Source organism: Lissotriton vulgaris, chromosome 10, assembly GCF_964263255.1.
Source record: "Lissotriton vulgaris chromosome 10, aLisVul1.2, whole genome shotgun sequence".
NCBI lineage: Eukaryota > Metazoa > Chordata > Amphibia > Caudata > Salamandridae > Lissotriton > Lissotriton vulgaris.
This window is the reverse complement of record NC_141698.1, coordinates 187,735,050-187,760,598: the sequence shown is the minus strand read 5'-3', so window position 1 is coordinate 187,760,598 and position 25,549 is coordinate 187,735,050. Positions and strand designations below refer to the sequence as shown.

The 25,549-nt window shown below is 46.5% G+C and overlaps 1 protein-coding gene across 1 annotated transcript in view; it reads left to right on the top strand.

Annotated features, from left to right (window-relative positions):
- Window positions 1-25,549, top strand: part of MPRIP (myosin phosphatase Rho interacting protein) — a 564,937-nt gene that overhangs the window by 509,942 nt on the left and 29,446 nt on the right. The window contains exon 21 of the mRNA XM_086940861.1: window positions 8,937-9,022. Within this exon, the coding sequence (XP_086796987.1) occupies window positions 8,937-9,022 (86 nt within the window). The remainder of the gene's footprint in view (window positions 1-8,936; window positions 9,023-25,549) is intronic.

Below are 25,549 nucleotides of genomic sequence, written 5' to 3'. Positions count from 1 at the left end.
AAGGTTTAAAAAAAAAAAATATTAGTATGAAAGTTGCTCAGAAACCAGGCTGTCTAGCTCTGCTATAGTAAGATGCGATCGGACTCTCACTCTTCCTGGGGCACAAGATCTGGATGGTGAGGAAGAAGGAGTTTGCACTGCTGTAGGAGCGGAATAGCAAAAAATCACAATCAGTAAGGATAAATAGGACAAGTCACTTTTGTTTTCAAATTCAGGGATCACTAGAAAAAAAAGATAGGGAAGCGTAAGCATAAAGGAATTGCTATACAAAGTACAAAAAGTTGGCAACTTGAAAGAACTTCTTCATTGCCCTGAGCAGGAAGGCAAACTCTGAACACCATGAATTGCTTGTGTTGAAAAAAAGTCTATGCAATCATACTTTTGGAGAACCGAAGACCATCACTGAGCAGGAAGCCAAACGCTATGTAGCCTGACATAAGAAGCAAGTTTGTTCCCATCACCATTCTTTGGCAAGCCCAGTATCAAGTCAAAACCCAAGTGCAAAAGAAAATATAAAAGTCTGAACAAGGTTTTTTGCCTCCACAATGCTCCTATTCCAGGTAGAGGTTTAATAATATGCACTTAGGGGCCAACCACAGCTTTGACCTACAGATCTGGTTTGATTCCAGTTTCGGAGCCAACGTGCGTCCGATACTTGGAGCACATTGTGGCCTTCAAAGAGGCCATCCTGCAACTCTGAAGGTGGTTCGGGATCTCTCTGGTGCACCTTTAAGCCCCATGGATCTCATATTAGAATACTGATGGTGGTCTGTCCCCAGTACCAGCTGACCTGTTCGTCTTTAGTCTGTTCTAGCTCAAGCACTGAGCTAGTGCTAGACCCCTCCGCTAATTGTTCCCATAGTGGTGCCAGCCACGGATTCTGCTCCATTTGTACGTCTGGAGTCGACATTAGCTAAAGTGTATGAGGAATTGAATTTGCCCTGAGGCACCACACATACTAAGGTGCGTCAGGAATTGAATTTGCCCTTGAGACCCCCAACATAGGAGAGTGCCACTTTTGTTATAATAGTACGCAAGGCGGCAGAGGTTTTAGATTTAAAGTTGCTTTTAAACCCCCTTTCAGAGGGCCACAGGCAGATGACCATGTTTGGGGTCTCAGGCACTTCTTATATTCCATTTCAGACACCAAATGTAATTTAGGGTCTGGGTATTTGAATTTTTATGTTGGGGTTCTGCTTCTTTTGAAGGGTTCACTTCTCTGCTCCCTCTTCCTCTTCAAAATCAGTCTGTCACAGCAGGAGAGTCTCCAAAGCTGATAGTCCCACAACACAAGCCATGAGAGTGACTAGAGTCCACACCTGGATGTCGTCCACAGTGATATCAGTCCCATCTCCTTCCTGAGATGTACCCAGGCTCGTCTTTGTGACCTCTCATGAAATCAAAGAGCACCCTTTGAAGTGTACAGGTGAATCCTAATTCTCCGCTCCTCAGTGAGTGTCCCACTAAGCTTGCAGGAATGCAGCAATACATAAATCTGTCTGGGGGATTTCTCTACCTCCTCTCCATGTTTCACCATGCAAATCTGGGTCTCCCAACACAGAACCCATGGTCCTCCATGTATTGTACCATGACAGGCACACATACATCCAGTGCATGCATACACACACTGCACACTACTGTATCCTCCATTTACTATACCACTCATAGGCACACATACATCCAGCATATGCGTTTAACATGCACCCTCTGCCCAGCACTGTATCTTTTTATGTACTTTACTACTCATTACTCATTACTACGCACACATGTACCCAGTGCATGCATTTATCATGCACAGACTGCACCCTTTGTGTACTGTACCACTTACAGGTACACCAACACCCAGCACATGCATTTGTCACGCATGCACTGCACAGCACTACATCCTTCAGGTACTCTTCCACTCATAGCCATATATACATCCAGCACATGCATTCAACATGCATGCACTACTCAGCACTGCATTATCTCCGTATTGTACCCTTCCTAGGCACACATACATCCAGTGCAGATATACCACCTCTGCAATGTGCAGAACAGCACTTCAAACCAAACTGATGTGAGCCAAGGATGAGTTAAGCGCACAGCAACTGAACTTTAAAAGTGCCTGTTGGCCTCACTCTAGTGACATAGGTTAGAATGGACCGATTAGCTCCTACTGATCACTGCACAATATGCCGCCATCACTGCGAGCTTTCTGCTTAAATCATGGTGAAGGTAGTAGCCTTCCATCACTATGAGGGTAGCGCTTTGAGCCTCCCTCTCGATCCAACAAGACCCAATCCAGGAGACAGGGATATTTTATGGCCCCTCGCAAGAACGTGTTTACCTAAAAAAATCAGCATTAGGGATCCATACAACAGTAAAGTTAGGCACTCGGGGGAGGGTTGCACGTTCATTACCATGCACAGGACTTTTCCGTCCCAACACTTGCCTACAATGGAAACTAAGGGTGATTTAAAAAAAAAGATTTTGCAGAGACTGGGCCATCCACTTTGGAGTCCTTGTTGTCATTCTGTAAAGCCCTGACTGAGTCCTACATGTTGGCCTATTTCAAGCCTTGCTCAAACCAGACAGTGAGTTACCTTCTTGAGCGACTGCACACTTCGCACATGATCCAGACTTCCTGATGTAGCATCCTACTCCTAAATCCTTTTAATTCAAACCTCTAAGAGAAATCCATATTATTTTCTCATGCCACTGGACAGGGAATCTAATAAAATAGACACTGCTGGTAGGAAACTTCTGTTTGGCTAGTCTTGCGCTTCGCTCATTAAATTCTGTTCCTCTTGGGTCACTACACTCATGCCCTCTGGGACATGTCAAGTGAGATTTTACCCACTCTGCCCAAGGATTTCCTTTGCTCAGATGGGACCAAATGGCCATAATGTGGCAAAGTATATTTTGTGGTCTGGTCTGGACACTATGAATCATGTTGCCTGGGCAAGTGGCACCAGTGTTGTTACTCAACTTCACTTTTGGATTTGTGCCACAAGATTTTATGGGGACATTCAAGCTTCACTAACGGAAATGCCATTTGATGGGGCAAGGCTATTTAGTGATAAGGCAGAGTCAGTGCTAGAATGCTTTACAGACAGCAGAGCCGTGACTTGTGTTTTTTGCTTAGTTTGCCCCATTTACCGGTTCCACCAGAAGTATCAGAAGTTCTGAGGATACTCATGGGCAGTATTTTTGTCAGGCATTGTACCCAGCACCAAGGACAGGTGTTTTGTTGCTCCTAGGCAGTGACGGTGGTAGGGGATGTGGTTCGCAACAGATGCAGCAGTCCTCTACCTCCTCCACTTCTCTTGGCACCATCGCTGCCAAGCCACTTTAATTTACCCTCCAAAAGCTAGCTAGGACGGGAAATGGTCAGGATACAGCATTGTCTTACTAGCCGGCTGGACAAGTAGGGACTAGGATGCAGCATTTACTTCAGATTCTATAGTTTAGACGCGCCCTACCTTACTTGACTACCCCTCCCCTTGTTCCTCCATTTTTTGCCCAAACGTTGGGAAATCATTTTGAGATTTTATCTCAAGAAGTGCTGCTGTTGCTAGCCAAGGTCACGATGTAGGTGGTGCCCAGGGCACATAACAGAATGGGATGCTACACCCAACTCTTTCTTGTCCCCAAGAAAGACTGGGGATTTAACGAGTTTGGGCCTCAGGCAATTGAATACCTTTTCAGGTAAAATACATTGAATTTTTTGATGCATGCTCTTTCATCCTATGACTTTGAACACTGGATCGTGTCATTGGCTGTTGGGGACAAATACCTCCAGGTGCCATTTCTGCAGTCCCATAGCTTATATCTGATTTTTGGGGAGGTCAGAATATTTCCACTTCACAGACTTGCCCTGGCAAGTCAGAAAATGTATATCTGTGTATCTTTATGACTGGCTCTTCAAGCCTGGCTCGCCTCCGCTAGTTGAGGACTACCTGCAAGCAATGGTATCATTACTGTCCATCCTGGACTTCTTTTTCAGTGAACTGAAATCTCATCTTCCCTCTGTGCAGATGAATTCTGTTAATTGGGACTATCCTGGACACAGTAGCATTGAAGGCATTTCTGCCCCCACAGCAACTCTGGTGCATCCAGGCTATGATCCTAATATTTCTAGTGAAAGTATTTTTTTCCAGCCCTGATGGTACTGAGGTCTCACATTCTGTTGGTGTCTCTCGCCCGTTGCGACATCAGGGCCCTTTAGTGAACCTTAATCGGGCCAAGCACTAGGGATACCTCTCAAACGGAATTTGCATATCTGTCAAAGCAACTGGGGACCTTCAGTGGTGGGTGTCCGATGCCAACTTGACAAGCTGCAGACATTTTCCTTGCCTCATCCAAAGCTCACCGTGATTAAGGATGCATCTTCTTTGGGATGTGGGCATCACCTAGATGACGTAGAAATCCGTGGACTCTGTGGTGTGAATAAAGTGAAAAAAGGTTCAGAAACAGACCCTATCTCAGTGAATTGTCCTTTGCATCAAACTGCTGTTCCATAGTCATATAAGACCCTTCTGAAGGCCTCAGTAGTCATTCCACAAAGGCCCTGGCTTCATCTACAAGCCTGGCTTGGGATGTCCCTGTTTTAGATACCTGCTAGGCAGTCGCACTTTCACCAAGCACTACTGCATCGATTCTCAGTTTCACATGAAGGATCAGTTTGCCCGCACAGCCCTACAGGACTTCTTGGTGTAAAGTCCACACCTCAGTCTCATCTTTATGGTTGGGACATTGCTTTAGTTCAATTCACAATGGTGAGGAATCTGCAGGTATAAGTATCTATTAGAAGAGTAAGTTACTTACCTTTGTTAATGCTCTCTTTGGTATCTATTTTATCTGACCACTGATTCCTCACCGCCCGCTCTCCTCTCCTTCCCTTTCAGTGGAGTAAACATTTAGAAGACAGTAAGCTTCCAAATTAGATTTTTGTACACTGTGGTCTCAATCTACCAGTCACACACGGGATTTCAGGGTTCAGAACAAATTGCAAATTGCTGGTGCCTATGTGGAGCTCTGTGTTGTCATCTCCAGAGGAGGGATGGAGAGTCACAACGGACGCCAGTGGTGCCACCTACCAGAACGCAGGAGCAATTGCAAAAAATTTCCAGATTCAGTCTGGCACCTAGAGATTCACAAGTTAAGCAAACTGCAGAGACATATAGTATCCACCAGTGTGAACATAACTAAAGTTAAGAAGTGCAAGCAGTGATAGGGGATACAGTGGCTAGTGGACACGGCCTGTCTGGCCCCAGGTAAAACCTGGAGATGTTTGTAACAGAGTTGACAGCATCAGCTTCACTCCTCCTGCTCCTTCTAGGGTTTTATGGCCAGAGCATCCGACCTGGGTGCCAGCATCTTTAGCAGCCAACATCTCAGCTTATCAGCCTTTGTTTAACCCTTCGATGCTGATGACGAGCTCAGCTCGTCATCAGCTACGGCGCTCGTATGCTCATGACAAGCTGAGCTCGTCATGTAACGCGGGTTTGCGGAAAATCCAGCACACAGCGGGAAAACCGCTAGCGCGCAAGGGGTTAAGTACAGTCCTATTTTTGGAAAAAATGTGTTTGTCCCATCAGAAACTGTAAGCATCCCTTTAGAGCCCCAGTTTTCATGTGCAGTACTTTTTTTATACAGACTGAGACTGAATGAAAGTTATGTAGCGGAGGAGTCTAACATCATCTTAGATGTCGCCTTTTATCTGTGGTGTCACTGTCTCACTGCCTCCACTGTAAAAGCATGCCTTTAATGCCTAAAGCTAAAAATGAGATTGGTTATTGATTTTCCTCTGTTTGTGGTGCACATCCCGTTTGCTCCAAAGACAAGTTTTGCAAGAGCTAAGGCGGGGACAGCGAAGAGCAAACTAGGGATGGCAGCTTCTGACTCTGACATTCATTGCGGCTAAGGGTAGACCCTTGCTGCTTCTTAGCACTTTGAACTCTACTAAAGTGACATATAGAGGGAAGCCAAGGAGTCCCGGTACCCTGAAATTAGTGCTGTTAGGGCAACTCAAAGTAATTACTGTCTTAGCTATTATATTGTGTCAGTCCCAAGAAATTACATTACATTCAATATCTGACAGGCTGCAAGGAAGAAATCCATTCACACCTCTATTAACATGGAGCCAACCCCTGTATTTTCTTTAGTCTGGATGCATCTCATCTCCTCTACTAACATTATTTAGTTTGATAGTTCAGCCCTGAAGTCTTTCGGTTTGGACCTATAAATCTCCCTCTAGATTGATGTTGATCAATATAAAGGGAAAGACTATCTAGAACAATATGCTGCATCTTCAATTGAAAGTGGTTCTAAGTTTCATTTGGCATATCTAGAAAGAATCTGATACAGCACGGAGTTGAGATGAAGCAGTTTTATGCTGTGTTATATTTCGCATGGTTATGTCTTCAATATTATTTTTCTTAATTTATCTGCTAGAAATGCTTACATAAAGAAATAATTTTTTTTATGTAACTTCATTGAACATTTTTCTAAAGGTCATCTTGAAAGAGTTTGCAAGAGAATGTTCTCTTCCGCCAGCCTAGAACTGCGGTCGGTGAACACTGTGTGCCTCTTGGGCCATTATTTCCTCACAATCTGGGATTCAGTTGCGGAAGTGCTGCCCGTGGTCTTGGAGAAGGCCCGATGCATACTCTATCAGGCTATTGCCAATAGGAGAGATGCAGTAAAGTTCGCCATTCGTTGTGGTCTGAACACGTCTGACTCACTGTGCACAACAATTTCTTCATCTGTGGCCCTTCAGCGCCCGCCTGGTTGAGGACTACTAACTTTTCCTGAGATGTCCAAGCATCACTTATGGGCATGCCCTCTGATGGCTTCTGTCTTTTCGGATAGAAGGCGGGCTTTGTTCTAGAGCTCTTTAAGGATTTGAGGGCTAGAGCCATGTAATTGGGCCTCTGTATGACCCTGTGTCACGCCCAGTGCACCTTTCACCCTTTTTGTAGCAACGTAAGAGGTTTCCAACTGCAAAACTACCCTTCCAGCCACCACGGCCAGCAGGCTTCCACACAATTTTGTGGCCGAGGAGGAGGTTCTCCCAGATCACTTGGGAGGGTAGCCAGAGGTCAGGCCAGCCCACCACTCCTGCGGTTCACAGTGGGCCATGAGCACTTTCAGTTTGCCATCCTTCCCTTCGGCTTTACCAGCACCCCTCGGGTGTTCACCAATTTGATGGCAGTGGTTGCAGCACACCTGGGGAGGGCTGGTGTTCCAGTCTTCCTTTCTTGATGATTGGCTGTTAAAGGCGAGCTCTCCGCAGGCAGTTGTCTCCTACCTGTAGAATACTGCAAGCCTCCCTCATTTGCTGGGGTTCACTATCAACATGCTGAAGACACACCTAACTCCTTACGACGCTCCCTTTCTATTTGAGCTATCTGGACATGGTGCAGTTTCAGGCTTATCCTTCCAAATGGCGAGTCCAAGATATTCCGGCTATGATACTGAATTTTCAACCTCTATCCTGGATTTCGGGGAGACAGACTCTGAGGCTGATGACCTCATAGCCTTTAGCATCCTGCTGGTGACACATGCCCATTGCCATATACGGGCTCTGCAGTAGAGACTCTGTCTAGCGGCAGATATCATACTGAGCCTCCCATTTCCCCACTCTGCAACCTGGTAAAGAATGAGGGTTCCCCTTACAGAGGGCTCTAGCAGCTCACACCAGTGGTCCGTCTTCATGGCTCCGTATTCCTGGTGTAAAAAGTCATGAAAATTAACTGACGGCAGCTCGCCAAAGAGGCGCCTATAGAACTACCGTGCACATTAAGTAAGGCGCGGCAGACGCAGAACTGAATGACGCCACCTACCGGCGTGCAGGGGTACTGCTCAAAAATGTCCGGATCCAGTCTGACACCTGGAGATAATTGTATGCTAAGGATTCTGCAGCTAGATATGCTCTACCAGATGAGGCATTACTGAAAGTAAGTAACTTGTTTGTCTAAGTAGTAAAAACTCAAAGGCCTCCCACGTTAAGTCATCTATTTCTCTTTTTCTCTTTTGTTTTTGGTGGTAGGTGTTTAAAATGTTGCTGGATGGTAATGCTTAGTAGGGAAGATTCTGCAAGAAGGTGTAAATGCAGTTGTAGTTCTGGTGAATGTAGTGGTAGTGTCATGGAATTTCAGTTGGATATGAGGGAGTGGGTTAGTGCGGAGCATTGTGTGTGAGGTTATGGTGGCGTTTTTGGAGCCTCAAGCAAACACATTAAGAGGATGGGCAGAGTGCTGAACATTTTCAGACACTCACCCCAGTCACGATTAGATCTGGGTTGAATCTATCATTGTTCCTTTGCTCACTTTACAACCCCAGTACAGACCCAGCCATGTGCAAATCAGTATTGACCCAGTTCCTAATGTGAACAGTCCAGCCCGAACTGCCAAGCTGGGTCTTTCCTGGACCGGAACCAATCATCCTAAGGCCGGTTTCTGGGTAACACACCTCACCAGCCAGGCCAGCTTGAATCCAGTGGCAAAGTGAGCACGGGACCCATGTCTGGACATACCCTGCCAACATAGGGCAAACAAGCAAACACAAAAAGCCAGGTCTTTATTGGACCAGAAACAAGCATCCTGTGACTGGTTTCGGGGCCTCACCTAATAATTCCCAGTGCAACCTCTGAATAATATATTTGCTTTTAAAAATGGTCTATTCTTTGATTTCTATAACATCTTGTGAAAATAATTTTCAAAAATGTTCCAGGATCCATAATGCTGTGAACCTTAGGAAAGAAAGTACACAACTGAAAAGGACAATTAACGATAGAAAAACTTTAGTCCTGGTTTTCAGGTTAACTTTGCGCCATGTTGTCAATCCTTTGAGAGACATTGCTCGTTTCCTATAAATTAAAGTCTTTTGATTCATGAAATAAGTCCAGGCATTCAACAATAAATGGTGTTTCCTTTTATTCCAATCTGCAGATATAATGAAATCTAAAAGTAATCCTGACTTCTTGAAAAAAGATAGAGCCAGTGTCAACAGACAATTAAGGAATATTCGGTCAAAGGTAAGTTTCCTGCCAACCTCCGCTCCAAATCTCTTGAGTACAGAAAGAGACTTTAACTTAGGAGCGAGTTACTATCCGTATGACTGCAAGATAATGAACTGCCTACTAGATGGTTTATCAATGCACCAAACAAGAAGGATGTAAGCTTTTTATTTATTTGGGAAGTAAACAGTGTTTGGGAAACTGGAATCCATTTTTATGCTTAGCTATTAACATTTGATGTGAACCTTCCCAAATCTAATTAAATATATCTTATGGGGATAGTTACGGGATCGTCAGTTTAAAATTGAGTATAATCAAGTACTTGATCTGCACCTAATATTTACATTTTTCCTAAAGGAATACTGGAAACCTCTCTGTTAAATCTTTAAAAAAACTATCTTTAAAAAAACTGATGAGAGCTGGGTGTCAATGCTCACAACTCCGGTTTGTAAAAATTGTATACACCACAGGCTTTGGGATTTTCACATGTTTATGAAAAAAAGGTTAAGGAACAGCATGCTTAAAATTGGGGTCATCCAATTCCAGTACTTAAAGGCATATTCTGCATACATATTGAGGGATATTGAAAGCAGAGTACAGCGCAGAATGTAATTGCTTTATCTGCATGTAATTCTAATCCTACAAGAGGAGAGTTCTTCTCCAGCACTAACATCAATTGAACTAGACAGTTATGTGACTGCTGTGTACTGTATACAGGCATTGTGAGAACTCGGTCACAAAACTTTATGCTTACTTTATACATTCCCTATGACCTATGTCTCGTCTTATATTTTGTATGTTTGTTTGAGGACAGAGTTGTTCTGGTGGCTATCTCTAACCGCAGCTTCCTCACCTTTAAAATATTGGCCAGGCACCAGACTGGATCCAGAAACTTTTCCAAGCAGTGCTCTCAGGTACCTCCAGGTGGTGCGGTACAACTCTGCATAGGCTATCTGAAAGAAACAGGTTAGTGTTAGATTCCTTACCTTAGAATATCCCCAGGCGTCCGACTGGATCCGGAAAGTTTTGCGTAGCAGTACCCCTGCGCGTTGGTAGGCGTCGTCTGCGGCTCCGCATCCGTCGACTGCGTCGTTGGCGCCGGGATGACGTCGTCGGAGTACTTAGACGCTGCCCTCGCGTGCGGACGTCAGTTCTTCTTTTTTCCGTGCCAGCATGCGCAGATCCGGAACAAGCAATACTCCTTAGTCACTTTTTGACTAACTTTTTCGATCTTTTTGATCCTGTTTCGAGTCATAAGACTATCGGTGCCGGTAGGGATGCCCGGTTCAAGCCCTGTGCCGATTGCAACCAACTGATGTCGGTTACCGACCCCCATCACCGATGCCTGTATTGCCTTGGGGCCGACCATGATGACAACTCGTGCCCCGACTGCCGGGCCTTGACGTCGAAGGCTAGGCGGGAGCGGTCCCGTAAGCACCTCGAGCTCCGGCAGTCTGCCTGTGCCGTTCACGGTCCAGGTCGAGGAGGAGGTCGAAGGACCGGTCGCTGCCAGCTCCATACCCGCTGGTCCCTGGGCTGAACGTGACGCCGGAGGAGATCGATGCATTCCTCATGGCCATGAGGTCGCTCTCTCCTCCGTCTGGTCCGGCTGTGGCTCCTTCGGGCCCTGCGGCCCCGACTGGGAGCCCAAGCGGGCCGGGTGCTTCGGCGCCGTCGGATGATTCGGCCCCGGCACCATCGACGACTTCGGTCCCAACGCCGCAGGGCCCCACCGGATCCGGGTCGCCGCTGGTTGACCCTACGACCTATTCGTCAGCGCCAACTCCCAGGGTGTCGCCCCCGACGCCGTCCCCGGACGTCGTCCCTGGTCCTTCCCTCAGTCCGGATCCGGCGTTGGACCGGCGTCGCACGACACCACATTCGACGCCGAGAGTAGAGCAATTCTTCTATGATCCGCCCCCATCCTTTGACCTTGATTATCAGGAGATGGGAGGCGAGGGGGATTGGGAGGGGTCTGAGGACCCTCTGGCACGAGAGTGCCAGTCGTGTCAGGACTGGGCAGTGGATCTAGGGGAGGCCAGTGGTTTGGACACTTCGCCCGACACTGGCTTTGTCTCCCCTCCTACCGTGGCTACGGAGGAGGGGGCTGCTTACAGCGTGGTGCTGACGAGGGCAGCCAAGGCCTTGGCTCTTGAACTCCCCATCGCGGCCATGAGGACTAACCTCCTCACGGAGGTCCTTAAGCACCACAGGCAAGCTCTTTGGAGCCTCTACTGCTGTTTAATGAGGTCCATACTGACGTCCTGTTGGGCACTTGGTCCAGGCCCGCTACAGGTTCCCCTGTAGATGGGAACGTGGCAAGGCCCCACCGCCGGGCCCCGGGCGACCCTAGCTTCCTGTCCACCCACCCCACCCCGAGAGCCTGGTTATACAGGCCTCTAATTCCCAGACCGCATTCCCGACTGCTCCATCTGATCAGGAATTCAAAAGGTATGAGCAGTTCGGTCAAAGCTGTTCTCCTCACTCAGTTTGGGGTTGCGGTCGGTCAACACCGCTTGCCTTTTGGGCCGTTATACCCACTCTCTGTGGGACACAGTCGCGGAAGTGCTGCCAGGTTGCCCCGAGGAGGCCCGGGTCAAACTCGCTAAAGCCCATGCGGAAGGACGAGATTTCTATCCGATGTGGGTTGGATACCACGGACTTGCTGGGCAGGGAGATTTCCACGACGGTGGCGGTTCGCCGAAACGCCTGGTTGAGGTCCGCCAACTTTTCGACTGATGCCCAGAATTCCCTCATGGACATGCCGTTTGATGGTTGTCGCCTCTTTGGCGACAAGGCAGACAGTGCGCTTGAGAGTTTCAAGGACTCCAGGGCAACAGCCAAATCCTTGTGCCTGTCGGTCCAGCACTAGCAGACTTCTGCCTTTCTCTCCTTTCGTGGCCAAGAAAGGGGCGCCCCCTCACATCTTGCCAGCCAGAGGCCGCAGACTAACATCCAGCGCGGCGGCGGACGTGGTAACCGTCGTGGCAGTGCCGGGGGACAGCGGCGAGGCCAGTCCACATCCACCCGCAATATCCGCCTCAAAGCCTTCCTAGTCCGAGCTTTCAGGCCCATTCAACGCCAGTGGGGGGCATGGTTCGCCATCACCTCCTCCACTGGCACTCCATCAGATTGGACAGGTGAGTGCTGCAAATCGTTCGAAGGGGCTACTCCCTCCCCTTCGAGGCGACCCCTCCAGCCATACCACTGCAGTACCACCGCGTGTCGGGGGATCACTTGCAACTTCTGCAAGAGGAAGTTACAGCCCTCTTGGCCAAGGGGGCCATCAAGCGCGTTCCTGGGCCAGATGTAGGGTGTGGTTGTTACTCCCACTACTTTCTGGTACCCAAGAAGGTCAAAGGGGGCCTACGCCCTATCTTGGACCTGCAGAACGTCAACAGCTTCCTCCGGAAGGACAAGTTCAAGATGCTGACTTTGGCTCAGGTCTTAGCTGCCCTAGACCCAGAAGACTGGATGGTAGCAATGGACTTGCAGGAAGCATATTTTCACATCCCCGTCCTGCCGGCCCACCGGCGTTACCTGTTACCGCGAGCACTTTCAGTTTACTGTGCTCCCCTTTGGCCTTACCAGCGCCCCTCGGGTGTTCACGAAAGTGATAGCTGTGGTCGCAGCCCATCTGCGCAGATTAGGGGTGTCAGTCTTTCCCTATCTCGACGACTGGTTGTTGAACGCGGGCTCGCCCCAGACAGTCGTCAGCCACCTCCAGACTACGGCCGACCTCTTGCACCTGCTGGGGTTCTCCATCAATGTGTCAAAGTCACACCTGTGTCCCCCTCAGAAGCTCCTCTTCATTGGAGCGGTTCTGGACTCGGCGCAGTTTCGGGTCTATCCTCCCAAACAACGTGTTCGGGATATTCAGGCTCTGATTCCGATCTCTCAGCCTTTACCCTGGGTCTCGGTCAGGTTGACGCTGCGGCTTCTGGGGCTGATGGCCTCCTGCATCCTTCCGGTGCATCACGCCAGGTGGCGGATGCGGGCTCTGTAGTGGGACCTGAAGTTTCAGTGGGCCCAGCATCAGGGCAACCTGTCCGACCACGTCCTGATCTCGGAGGGCACTGCGAGACAGTTGCAGTAGTGGCTCACGGACCCAGATTGGGTCAATGGCAGATCCCTCTCCCTACCCCAACCGGAGCACGTAGTTGTGACTGACGCATCCCTCCTGGGCTGGGGAGGCCACATGGGAGAGGCGGAGATCATAGACCTCTGGTCTCGGGCGGAGTCCCGGCTCCACATCAACCTTCTGGAGCTGCAGGCGACCCGACTTGCACTGAAAGCATTCCTCCCCTCTGTCCGGGGGAGTGTAGTGCAGGTGTTCACGGACAACACCACCACCGCCATGTGGTACTCCAACAAACAGGGCGGGGTGGGGTCCTGGATCCTGTGTCAGGAGGCTTGGCGCCTCTGGCAATGACTGGAACACCAGGGCATGACCCTGGTGGTTCAACACCTGGCAGGTTCCCTGAACGCCAGGGCGGACGAACTCACCCGTAGGTGCATGATGGATCACGAATGGCGTCTGAACTCGAACGTGGCGCAAGGTCTCTTTCAGCAGTGGGGAAAGCCTTGGTTAGATCTATTCGCCACAGAAGAGAACGCGCAATGTCATCAGTTCTGCGCGTTGGACTTTCCAAGGCGGCACTCGCTCGGAGACGCTTTTCCTCGCAAGTGAAGCTGCGGTCTATTATACGCCTTTCCGTCTATACCACTTCTGCCCAGAGTGCTGAAGAAGATCATGCGCGACCGGGCCCAAGTAATCCTTGTGACTCTGGACTGGGCACGAAGATACTGGTATCCCGAGCTACTCAGCATGTCAGTCGATCCCCCGATTCGTCTGCCTCTTCAGGAAGACCTTCTGTCGCAGCAGCAGGGGACGGTCCTCCACCCGAACCTATCCAGTCTCCACCTCCATGCGTGGAGATTGAGCGGCGACTGTTGAGGCCATTTGACCTGCCTCCTGAAGTCTGTGATGTGATTCTGGCAGCCAGGCGTCCCTCCACAAAATCGGTATTCGCCTGCAGGTGGAATAAATTTTTGGCATGGTGCACAGCAAAGGCTGTGGATCCTCTTTATGCCCCCCTTTCAGAGGCTCTCCTCTTTCTTCTTTCTCTTGCCCAGCAGGGCTCTGCTCTGGGCACTATCAAGGGCTACCTCTCTGCCATTTCAGCTTTTTTAAGGCTTCCTGATCAGCCTTCTCTTTTCAAGTCCCCTGTTGTAAATAGATTCTTGAAGGGCATCACTCAAATGTTTCCTCCTGTTCCTTTCGTGATGCCTCAGTGGGACTTGAACTTTGTTCTTACTTATTTGATGTGCACTCCTTTCGAGCCACTTCACAATTGCCCTCTTCGTCTTCTCACTCTTAAGACTGCCTTCCTGGTTGCCATCACCTCTGCCAGGAGAGTGAGTAAGCTCCAGGATCTTTCTTTTAAACCTCCTTTCCTTTCTGTCCATCCGGACAAAGTTGTCTTGAGAACGCGTCCCTCTTTCCTGCCCAAGGTAGTCACAGCCTTCCACATCGGGCAGTCCATCACCTTGCCCACCTTCTTTCTGCCTCCGCATCCCTCGAAAGAGGAAGAGAGGCTCCACCGTCTGGACCCAAAACGTGCGCTCTCTTTCTATCTGGACCACACACGCCAGTTCTGGGTGGACGACCAGCTCTTTGTTGGTTATGTGGGTGCTAAGAAGGGACAGGCGGTGCACAAACGGACCATCTCCCTGTGGGTCGTGTTGTGCATCAAGCTATGCTACTCTTTGGCTAAAAAGGAGCCCCCTGTTGGACTGAGGGCCCATTCCACTCTGGCCATGGCGGCTACTACTGCCCTGGGTCGGGGAGTCCCCTTGCAGGACATCTGTCAGGCAGCTACGTGGGCCTGGCTGCACACGTTCGCTAGACACTACTGCCTGGACAGCCAAGTCCAGAGAGATGGCTTTTTTGGCCGTTCTGTTCTCCAGGACTTTCTGGTGTGATCATTGGTTCGCAGACCCACCACCGGGGTTGGTATTGCTGGGGTATCTATTCTAAGGTAAGGAATCTAACATTAACCTGTTTCTTTCAGATGCACAAGTTACTTACCTTCGGTAACGATATATCTGTAAGAAACAGTAGTTGGTGTTAGATTCCTTACCGCCCCACCCATCCTCCCCGTTCTGCGAACCGATATCTAGGGTTAAGGTACATCCCTTTAAGGGCCCTAGTTTTATGGCACCAGTGTCGGTTTTTATCATGGCTCTGCGTTCCTGGCACGGAAAAGCTGTGTATAAGAACTGACGTCAGTGCGCGAGGGCGGCGTCTAAGTACTCCGGCGACGTCATCCCGGCGCCGACGACTGACGCGGAGCCGCAGACGACGCCTACCGACGCGCAGGGGTACTGCTACGCAAAACTTTCCGGATCCAGTCTGACGCCTGGGGATATTCTAAGTTAAGGAATCTAACAATAACTACTGTTTCTTACAGATCTATTGTTACCGAAGGTAAGTAACTTGTGCGACGGTAACTATGTCGTTGTCAATGGATAAAGCAGTACAGTTAGTGTCGACGGCTGCATCAACGACGAGTGTGCCGTCGGCGATCTCGACGACGGGCTCGTGGACGAGGGAAAAAACACCAGAAAAGACGACAATTATGCCAGAAATCCCCTCCCCAAGCAAGATTACTCCTCTTGTGCCATCACACCACCTGGAGGAGCAGGATTCAGAAGAGGAAGAAGATGAAGGACCATTTGGCTACACCAGTAGCCCCTTGCAGTTACATATAAAGTGCCAAGAGGATGACTTTGAGGAGGGATACAGAGAATATTAATATCTCCCCCAGCAGCATTATCGCCAGGGCTACCAAGAAGAGATGGTTGGCATGCCATCTTCTCTAATGATGGATCTACAAATTATGCTGGCGAACTATAGAAAGAGGTTTTCACCAACTCCAACCTTTCAGGAAATACCATTACCGGTTCCGTAACCATGCTCCATTCCTACTACTCCAATTAGAAGCAGGGAGTTACTGCCAGAGCCTTTACCTAGAACAGCACAACCAGTGCATCAACAGGATCCCGTCACCACTGAGGATGACCAAGAGGAGGATGAGATAACAGACCCTAACAAGGAATGGGATGATTATCTGATTCCATCGCCTTCATCTCCCTCACCAGTACCTATTGATTCTCTGCTGGAAGACATCAGTGGTTTCCATAATTTGATGGAGAGAGCTGCAAAGTGGTTTGAGCTTCCGATGTCAATGACACAAACGGAGTGTTTTTTGTACGTTTTTAAGGAACCATACCGGAAATCAGTACGGGCTATCCTGACCATTAGCCATTTGTGGAAAGAAGGCTTGAAGGTCATGAAGACACCTGCGACAGTTACACTTGTGCTCGCCAGACTATAAAGAAGTATAAAGCCCCTTCAGACGCTCCAGCTTGTTTACTGGGCCATCCCAAACCGCATTCTTTTATATCCCAAGCGGCTCAACAGAAGTTAAAAAATCTGTCAGCTCCCATTACAGCGCCTCCCGACAGAGAGGGTAGGCGTTTGGATAATGCAGGAAAAAGGTTTTCGTTCATGTCTGCTCTTCTGGTTAACGCTGCTAATGCCCTTGCCATTCTGGGCAGGTACGAAAGGAAATTGTGGTGTGACTTGAGACCTTACATAGACCTCATCCCTGAGAATAATAGACAGGAGGTAAAAAAGATCATTCAAAACGGAGAAAGGGCTTCGACTGAAGTCATTGATTGCACGATGGATATCGCGACCACGGCCTTCAGATCGCTTGGAGGGGTGGCGGTGCTATGCCGTCGGGGATGGTGGAGAGCTACAGCTTTTAGACCAGAGGTCCAAAATAAGATTCTGGATCTCCCCTTCGATGGGAAGATTAATTTGGAAGAAGTTGCCCTTTCGTGGGGCCCGAGGTAGAGTGCAAAAATCATATAGAGGAGGATACCAGCACGACAGATACCCCTCTTATTCGTCATATTCTCAGCAGTTCCATCAGCAGTATGGTCAACGACCGGCAGGGGGCTATACAAGATCTGCCCCTAGAGGAAGAGGAGGTCGTCAAGGAAAGGACAATTCCAAAAGACAATGACAACCTCAAGTTTCCCTGGGTGGAGAATTGCTTTTCATCTTCAACATTGGCAGAAAATTACTACGGACCGTTGGGTCCTCAATATAATACAATTTGGACATATCCCCCGTGTACTCCTCCGACACTTCAGGAGGTCAAGCATCTACATCCGATGCGTCGAGAGATTTGGGCAATGCTCCCAAAGGGAGCAATAGAACCGGTGCCGATCTCCCAGAGAGGAAGGGGGTTTTATTCCTGTTTTTTCCTAGTCCCGAAGAATGTTCTCCAATGGCGTCCTATTCTGGACCGGAGAGCTCTGAATACTTATCTCAAGAAGCAATGTTTCCCCTCCAAGACATTCTGCTACTCTTAAACCCAGGGAATCATATGACCACCGTAGACTTACAGGATGCATATTTTCACATCCCCATTCATCCTTCCCACAGATAGTATCTTCGGTTTGCAGTAGCCAGAAACCATTACCCGTTCAAAGTACTGCTGTTTGGCCTCAGAGCCCCTAGAATTTTTATAAAATGTCTGGCTCCAGTGGCAGCTTTTCTAAAGAAACAAAGACACCAGGTGTTTCCATACCTGGCGACTGGTTAGTCAAAGCGCCTTCACAAAAGTCGGCTCAGTCGTCAAGCAGGCTACCAGTGAGGACGAGTGATTTCCGACACCGTTAAAAGTTATGAGTCGAGTATAAAATATCCCGCTCAAGGACAGGCGCGCCCCCTCAGAGATTTGTTCATTGCCGCTACACCGTGAAGTTGGTTACTAGTGACGTAAGAATACGAACACGGCAATGATGGTTAGAGTTTTTACGGAGTTTGGTGCTGTGCAGAGCTGAGAAGAGCAATTGCAGCATTCGAATATCGTGGCTGCAGAGGATTTTACTTATTGAGGCACGGACACATCTTCCTGCACCCGTGCATTAATCTGATGACCACTTCGGCATTTCACTTACTTGGACAAGTGAATTATCGGATCTAATATAGATTGATCCTTGGAATTGAATTTGGATACTCTTGATGTATTTTTTCGTTCTCCTGCCCATGTTGAGAGCCTTTGAGCCCAACTTTCTATGAGAAATCATTGTCCCTTTGAGTCCTGTTTTTTGGTCCTGATGAAGCTTTAAGGTGTGACATATACCTACCATTCTAGTTCAGGGGTCGAAACGTCGACGGCTACAACTACACACCAGTCGACGCAACCATCATTACTAATATTAAATATTAGCATCGTTAGCATGGTTTCTTTTTAATTGTTGAGCATTAGTTGCGCCCTTTGCTCACTGGCTCAGTGTTCTGAAGCCAGCTGTATCGGTTTCTCATGAATCATGTACTGATACTATTGTTTGCAATATGACCTACCTTGCACATCCCTTCCTTTTTACACAAACACTGTCCTTTACCCTTCCTTCCCCTGGGGCACTATGACAATTGTATTATTGATTTGTTATATGTAAGATAAATAGGCACATTGTGAATAAATGACTATCTGCTGTAACAATTGCTTGTGAATTGTCTGTGTTCAAATATTTCTGCTTTTACAAAGTTGTCTCTTGTGTACTTTACATACCTTTTCACTGGGACCCCTTATTCTGTACCAGCCGTCAATAGTGGCATGCGTGGAATTGTTTGCCAAACTGGGTCTGACTCTGAATACGGAAAAGTGATCCCTTCAACCTTCAAGGAAAATCACGTTCTTAGGACAATTCTGGACACAACAGTAAACGAAGCATTTCCCTCCATGGAGAGGCAACTAGGGCTGATATCTCTTTCCAAGGCGTTTGCAAGAAGAAGGTATCTTTCAGTACGCCGTTACAAATCACTACTAGGAACGATGTCCTCTTGCATTCCCCTTGTTCCTTTCTGCCGATTGAAAATGTATCCTTTACAGGAACAACTGGATCAGCAATAGCGTCAGGCAAAGGGATCTTTCGACGGCATGGTGAAGATCACACCAACCATGGTCAAGCAGCAACATGGTGGAACCAAAGACTAAACATCTCAAGGGGTCTTTCTTTCCTTACCGAACCAGCTCCACTGGTGATTACCACTGATGCATCCCTGGAGGGGTGGGGAGCATTCCTTCAGGACCTTCAAGTCAGCGGTTGTTGGAAGTTACAGGAACAACAACTTCACATCAATTTGCTAGAGCTCAGAGCAGTGGGCATAGCATTGCTGGCTTTTCTGCAGAGGATACAGGGATCTGCTGTACTAAGCAGGACAGACAACACAACAGCGATGCATTATCTCAACAAACAGGGTTGCACAAGATCGCTTTCCCTGCCTCAGGAAGCACAACAAATATGGGATTGGCCTGTTCAACACAGAGTATCACTAACAGCGGAGCATCTTCCAAGGGATCAGAATATCAAAGCAGACACTCTGAGCAGACTAAAATCAACCTGCCACGAGTGGAAGATGAATCAGGATATCCTACAAAACATCTTCCTAAGATGGGGAGAGCCGACATTGGATCTCTTCGCAACAGCGGATCTCTTCTCGACAGCACAGAACAAAAAATGCCGGTTCTTCGCAAGTTGGTTTCACCAACGGGGATCTTGGGGGAATGCGTTTTTGATGGCATGGTCAGGCGTCTTTGCCTACGCCTTTCCCCCGGTTCCCCTCCTACCACGCATTCTTACAAAGATGAAGAAAGAACCATGCAGAATGATACTGATGGCTCCATGGTGGCCCAGACAACACTGGTTCACGGAGCTGCTTCGTATGTATAGTTGCAATAGCAAACTCCCACTCAACCTCTATTGCTTTACCACCGGCTTGTTAAAGCTCTAAACCTGGGGCATATTAAAGTAGTACTCTCCACACATCCGCTATGGTAATTATTATTTCATATTTTATTTGAGATTTTTTTTTGTATTTTAGATCTTTTAAATATTGTAGAAACCATGTCACTGTTAGGACTGCACTTAGTATATATTAGAATATACATTACTATACTGATCTACCGAAACATAACTGCACGGAAAACAATAATGAACCTTGATTGCAATATTGTGTATGTAACTTCTGCCTTCATGTTAATAAAGATTAAAAAAATATATATATTGTAGAAACACATTTATCAAAATTCAGCAATTAACTAAAACAAAACATTTCATTTTGTGCAATAATCACAGTACAATTTCATATTTAGGTTTCAAAATCTACAAACTGTTGCTGTACAGAATAAATAAAAGTGAAAAAGGCGACAACAATCCCCTGCACTCATACCTCATTTAGATACTCCACAACCATACAACATACTTTCACTATCATACTATCCCCAGACCAACACTGCATGCACAGAGATGAGAAGTAGGGTGGCAACATCCACCCTCTTATGCTGTGCTGGAGTCACACTCTCTGGCCGACGTACGTTTCAATGGACAATATCAATAGCCTTCATCTTCATCAGGACCTTAAGAATTGTATATAATTGTTTATGAGGAGTAGAAGAATTTAGGGGATCTGATAAGGAACTTGGAAAACGCTCCAACCAGGTCTGTACAGGCAAGGTTAGTGTATCTTCTATGTGGCGACTGTCGCGGTACGCTGAAAGCCTTTTCTTCTCATAGGTGTGTATCTCAAAAGGTTCTTCTCATGTCATCAATAAAAGAAAAGACAACTTTGTAGGGCATATGGTATATGCCTGTTATCCCATATGTTTACTCCCAAAGGTTCCAGCTTTTTCTTTCTGTATGGCCTTGTGCTGGTATAGTGTTTCAATTGCAGCAACCTCTTCATTAATCTTTTCTGTCACCGGATTTTTCTCGATTGCTTGAGAGGGTTATCTTTCTTTACCTCTCTAACGGACGTCCCATCGCCTCCGCTTCCGATATTCCTTTGAATAGGGATCTGCTTCTACTTTCGGAGGTTCAACCGATTCACCTCCTACCGATACACCTCCTACCGATACCGTCGCTCTTGACGATGTGCCAGGGACAAGTGCATCATCCAGATCCCAAATCACTGCGCTTAGCGGCCTGGCTCCTGAACACTGGGAGTTTCAACATCTAGATATTTCATCGGAATGCAGAGATATATTATCAAAGGTCAGAGCGGAAAGTACAAACAGATATACAGGATGAAATGGAAGAGGTTCTGTTTATGGTGCCAACAGGTTAAGATTCACCCTTTGAACTCAGCAGCTCATGAAATTATCCCATATATTCTACTATTGGCAAAATCTGGTTTAGCCCATGCGTCTATTAAAGTGCATCTCGCCGCTATATCACCCAACAGAAGATCTTCCTCAGAACCATCGTTGTGGTCTGAAAGGATAATCAAACAATTCATGAAAGGGTTATTTTGAACCTTTCCTCCGATAAAACCTCCTCCCCCTCTCTGGCAATTGAACATAGTACGATCTCAAATGATGAAACGGCCCTTCGAACCTATTCACTCGGTGGACCTAAAATTTCTATCGTGGAAGGGAGCTCTTCTCATAGCGCTAACTTCAGCCAGGAGGGTTGGGAAATACAGGCTCTCACTATACAGGAACATTTCTTGCAGTTTTAGGAGGACAGGATTGTTCTCAGGACTATTCCTAAATTCATACCAAAAGGGCCTACAGACTTTCATCTAAATGAAGCACTGATTTTTAAGAGACTTTTTCCTCAACCAACAACGGCGGACGAAGAAGCCCTCCACTCACTGGATGTTCAGCGCTGTCTCAAAATCTACTTGCAAAAAACAAGGCCTTTCCGCAAGTCCTCACAACTGTTTCTGTCTTATAGTGCACCCAGGAAGTGTTTTCATTTATCATAAAGAGGGAATGCCTGATGGATTTCAAGTGCAATACAATATTGGATTAAACCACTGTTCAATCTCTTAGGAATAAGATCTTGTATGAGTGCATTTAGAATGATCAAAACGGATACAACACAAAATATTGTATTTAGTGCCAGTAGATTCTTATACTCCGTTTATTTTGTTCGCTGGAAAAAAGGTTTAAAATTGTAAAGCTAGGAGGGGTGCACTTTTGTATTTACAAATATCATGTTTTAATCAGTATAATTAATTCGACTTGATGGACATGCAGTCGTGTTTTTAACATGTTTTTTTTTAAATTGTATTAATTATTTTAGATGCAAATTTTCTTAATGTATGTCTTGTCATGCAAATCTTTTATGGCAAATTCAATGCCGAAATAAATAAATAAATAAATAAAATATTGTCATCAGGCGGCTGGGAAGCCGTTGGATTCATGTGTTTGTGCTCACTCTACAAGAGCAGTGTCCACCTCCACTGCTTTGTTTGCTGGAGTACCTATCCAGGATATCTGCAGGGCGGCTACCTGGAAGAGAACACACACTTTCACCAGGCATTACTGCCTGGATGCGGCTGCTGAGAAGGATGTGGCAGTGGGACAAGCAGTACTGAGGAACCTTTTCCAGTGACGGTGTGCCCTCTTTACCATCCCTCCTTCCTTTATTGGTTACATATGCACATTTTATTGTTTTGTATTGTGGTATATATGCTGTTTTGAAAGATTCAGTATATAAAGTGCTATTTTCAAGGTACACACGTTGCCTGGTTCCAGGTCTTAGGCGACAAAAAATGTGCTATGATTTACTGCTCGCTATTCTGATTCAGGCATCTGAATCTTTGAAAGCTCCAGTACTGGAATAAGAAAACAAGTTACTTACCTGTAACTGTAGTTCTCCAGCATTGGAAGCTTTCATATATTCACCTGCGAGCTACCCTCCTCATCTGAGAGGCTCACCTTGGATTTAGCATGAAAGATGTCGAAGGCACAAGTGCTGGAAAATCTGAGGGGCAAAAGGTTCTCTCAGGAGTGTTCTAGAGGGTGAGGGATTCTGATTGGTTCAGGGACAATTTTGGTCTCTTTTACATGACGAAGGTTATGGGTTGCAAAAGGGAAATGGGCCTAGGCCTCTTTTCAGTTTTCTATCTATTTAAGCATTGCTTTTTTAAATACCGGAGACTCCCGTCTCGACGACGGGGAATGATTCATGCTTGTGACTCCATGAAAGCTTCCAATACTGGAGTACTATAGTTACAGGTAAGTAACTTGTTTTCTTCCTGAAGAAAGATGGGGTCAGGATTGGGAAAGGCTCTGTATATGATGCACATAGATCCATTCAGAACTTATACAGGAAATGGAATCCAGCTTAATTTAGAGAAATGTGTGTATGTTTGTGGAGTTTAGAGAGTTCTTTGAGCATGGTCCAAGTACAGAAAGAGCTAGGTGCATGATGTGAGCCGATCAAAGTCCAAGAGGGCTGGCTAGATCCATAACAGATTTTAGGAGAACCACTTAACTACTGACTATGTAAATGAGTTCTATTTAGACTGAAAATCTGGCATGGACTTAGCTCTCCTGGACCTACGACCTTCATTAGGCACTCTTGTCTTACTGGATGTGCTTTGAGCTTTTTTTTTTAGCCTGTACTAAGGCATATTCACTTTATTTTCAACACCATCACAGAATGATAACATCAACAAAGAGAAAACATTTGACTGGTCTAGGGTCTATGATCAAGGGGGTCTTAAACTTGTACTACGCCTTCAGCCAGCTAGACCAGCACATTCCAATTGTTTTTTTTAATTCTCTTCCTACATAGTAACTGATAAGAGTCAAGCCATAGACCCCCCAATCCTCACTTCAGGATGCCTTCTTCAGAAAGACTTTCATTTAAGTAAATGGAGGTTGCATTAGAAGGATCAAAATATATTTCTTAGTACTCTTGCAGAGATCAACCTTGGAATGCAACCTTCAGTTTTCAGATTCCAACATGGACTACGTTTACTGAATAGGTTCTCACCATATTATTGGAAGCAAAAATAGTCCAGCATTTCAAACTATTCTGTTCCTTTCAGTTTGAGAGTAGAAGGATAGACAGCTGGATTTCCCTTGTGAGTATGGGGGTGTTACTTTATGCAGTCCAGTGGCGGTTTTCCACAGTGCCATATGTCTGAAGTTTCCTTGTCTTTCAAATGGTATATCTTTTGTTCATTTGGTATGCGTTGGGCAGCCAAGCGCCAAAATTAAACCTTTCACTGAATCAATTTCCTTGGTCTGATGTCTAGGTCAGTAGTGTTCTATCTTATATCTTTATAAAAACATAAAAAAGCGCAGTCTTTTCCTGACAGTTGTGATGCATAGATGTGTGGTCTCCTGATTTAATGCCCGTTAGAATGCTTTCTGCATCCATGACCGATGTACACTGGTGGATGTATAATTATGCAGTTGATAATATTGTGGGTTTAATGATATGGTGGCTGTCTAGCTCCGAAGTGCAGTAGGTCCTTTCACATAGACTTGTTTTTACACTAATGGAAGCCTCTTAAATATGAGGTGCTTTACATTCCATATTTTTGTCTTGGGTCAAGGTAAGAACCACATTAAGAATTCAAGTGTGATCGACAATGGTTGAGTAGATGCAGTTAGGGTTGTACTGCACAGCATGGTGAAAAGTTGTATATCATATGTACAAGACATATTTACATTACGAGGCAAGGGGAGGTGAAGAGTTAAGTCTTGGATAACTGATATTTTGGTGGAGGGCCGAAGTCATAATTGGAACCCACTTCTGGTAAAAGGTGCACGCAAGCAGACCACTTCTGCGCCTGAGTATCACATACACATGTCTGAGGTTTCATTTGAGCCTAAATGTGTACTGAGTCAGTCCCTCAGTCCCTCAGTCTTAAGTAGTAGTTTGAACGTTCATAGTTGGTCCTTTCCGTGAAATAGTTTCAGATAGGCTGTTACTGTTATATTGCTCTTTTGATGTGGATTAGTGAATTATTATAAAAAGCGTGAAGTAGAGGAAGAGACACTCGGGCCTACCCTGGGATATTACGTTTCTTACTTTAGTTATTAGTGGGGCTGACCTATTTATAAATTCATACAGACTTCTTGAATTATTTACTGATGCTTGTAGAGGGGCTCTCTGTATGCTGCCTCTCCTGTGTGGTTTTAAGAATTTTGTTTAGCATAATTAGAAGTCTGGAATGTTTCAGGCACCATGAAGAAGACGAAATTCTGGTGTAGACTAAGGGCCTGAAAGTTTGTTGTTCCTTGATTAGGAGATTCAGGTATCCGGCTTGAAGAAGCCAGTCCTTCCCCATTCGAAGTGTACCTGATGCCGAGAAGGAACATGCTTAAGTTAATCAACCTTTCCATGTTTACATTTTGCCTACCGTACCCATGTATTTAATGCCCAGACGTTGATCTGTAACTAACTAACTTTTTTCATTTCCAAATGAGTTTAATTATTTCTATCATGGTTCCTTGCATTACCCATGATTCTGATACTTGAAATTGCCGAGGCAGGTAGGTTAGTAGTGGCTTCAGCCAGGGGTGAAATCTAGCGTGTCTATTTAATCTTGAAGAAACAAAATGTATGACCCTCTCAGTGGCTCGACAGTGAACATGCCATCCATGAGCCTAGCTCTCAAGTTACTCACACTGGGTAACAATAAACATCTGTTGAGAC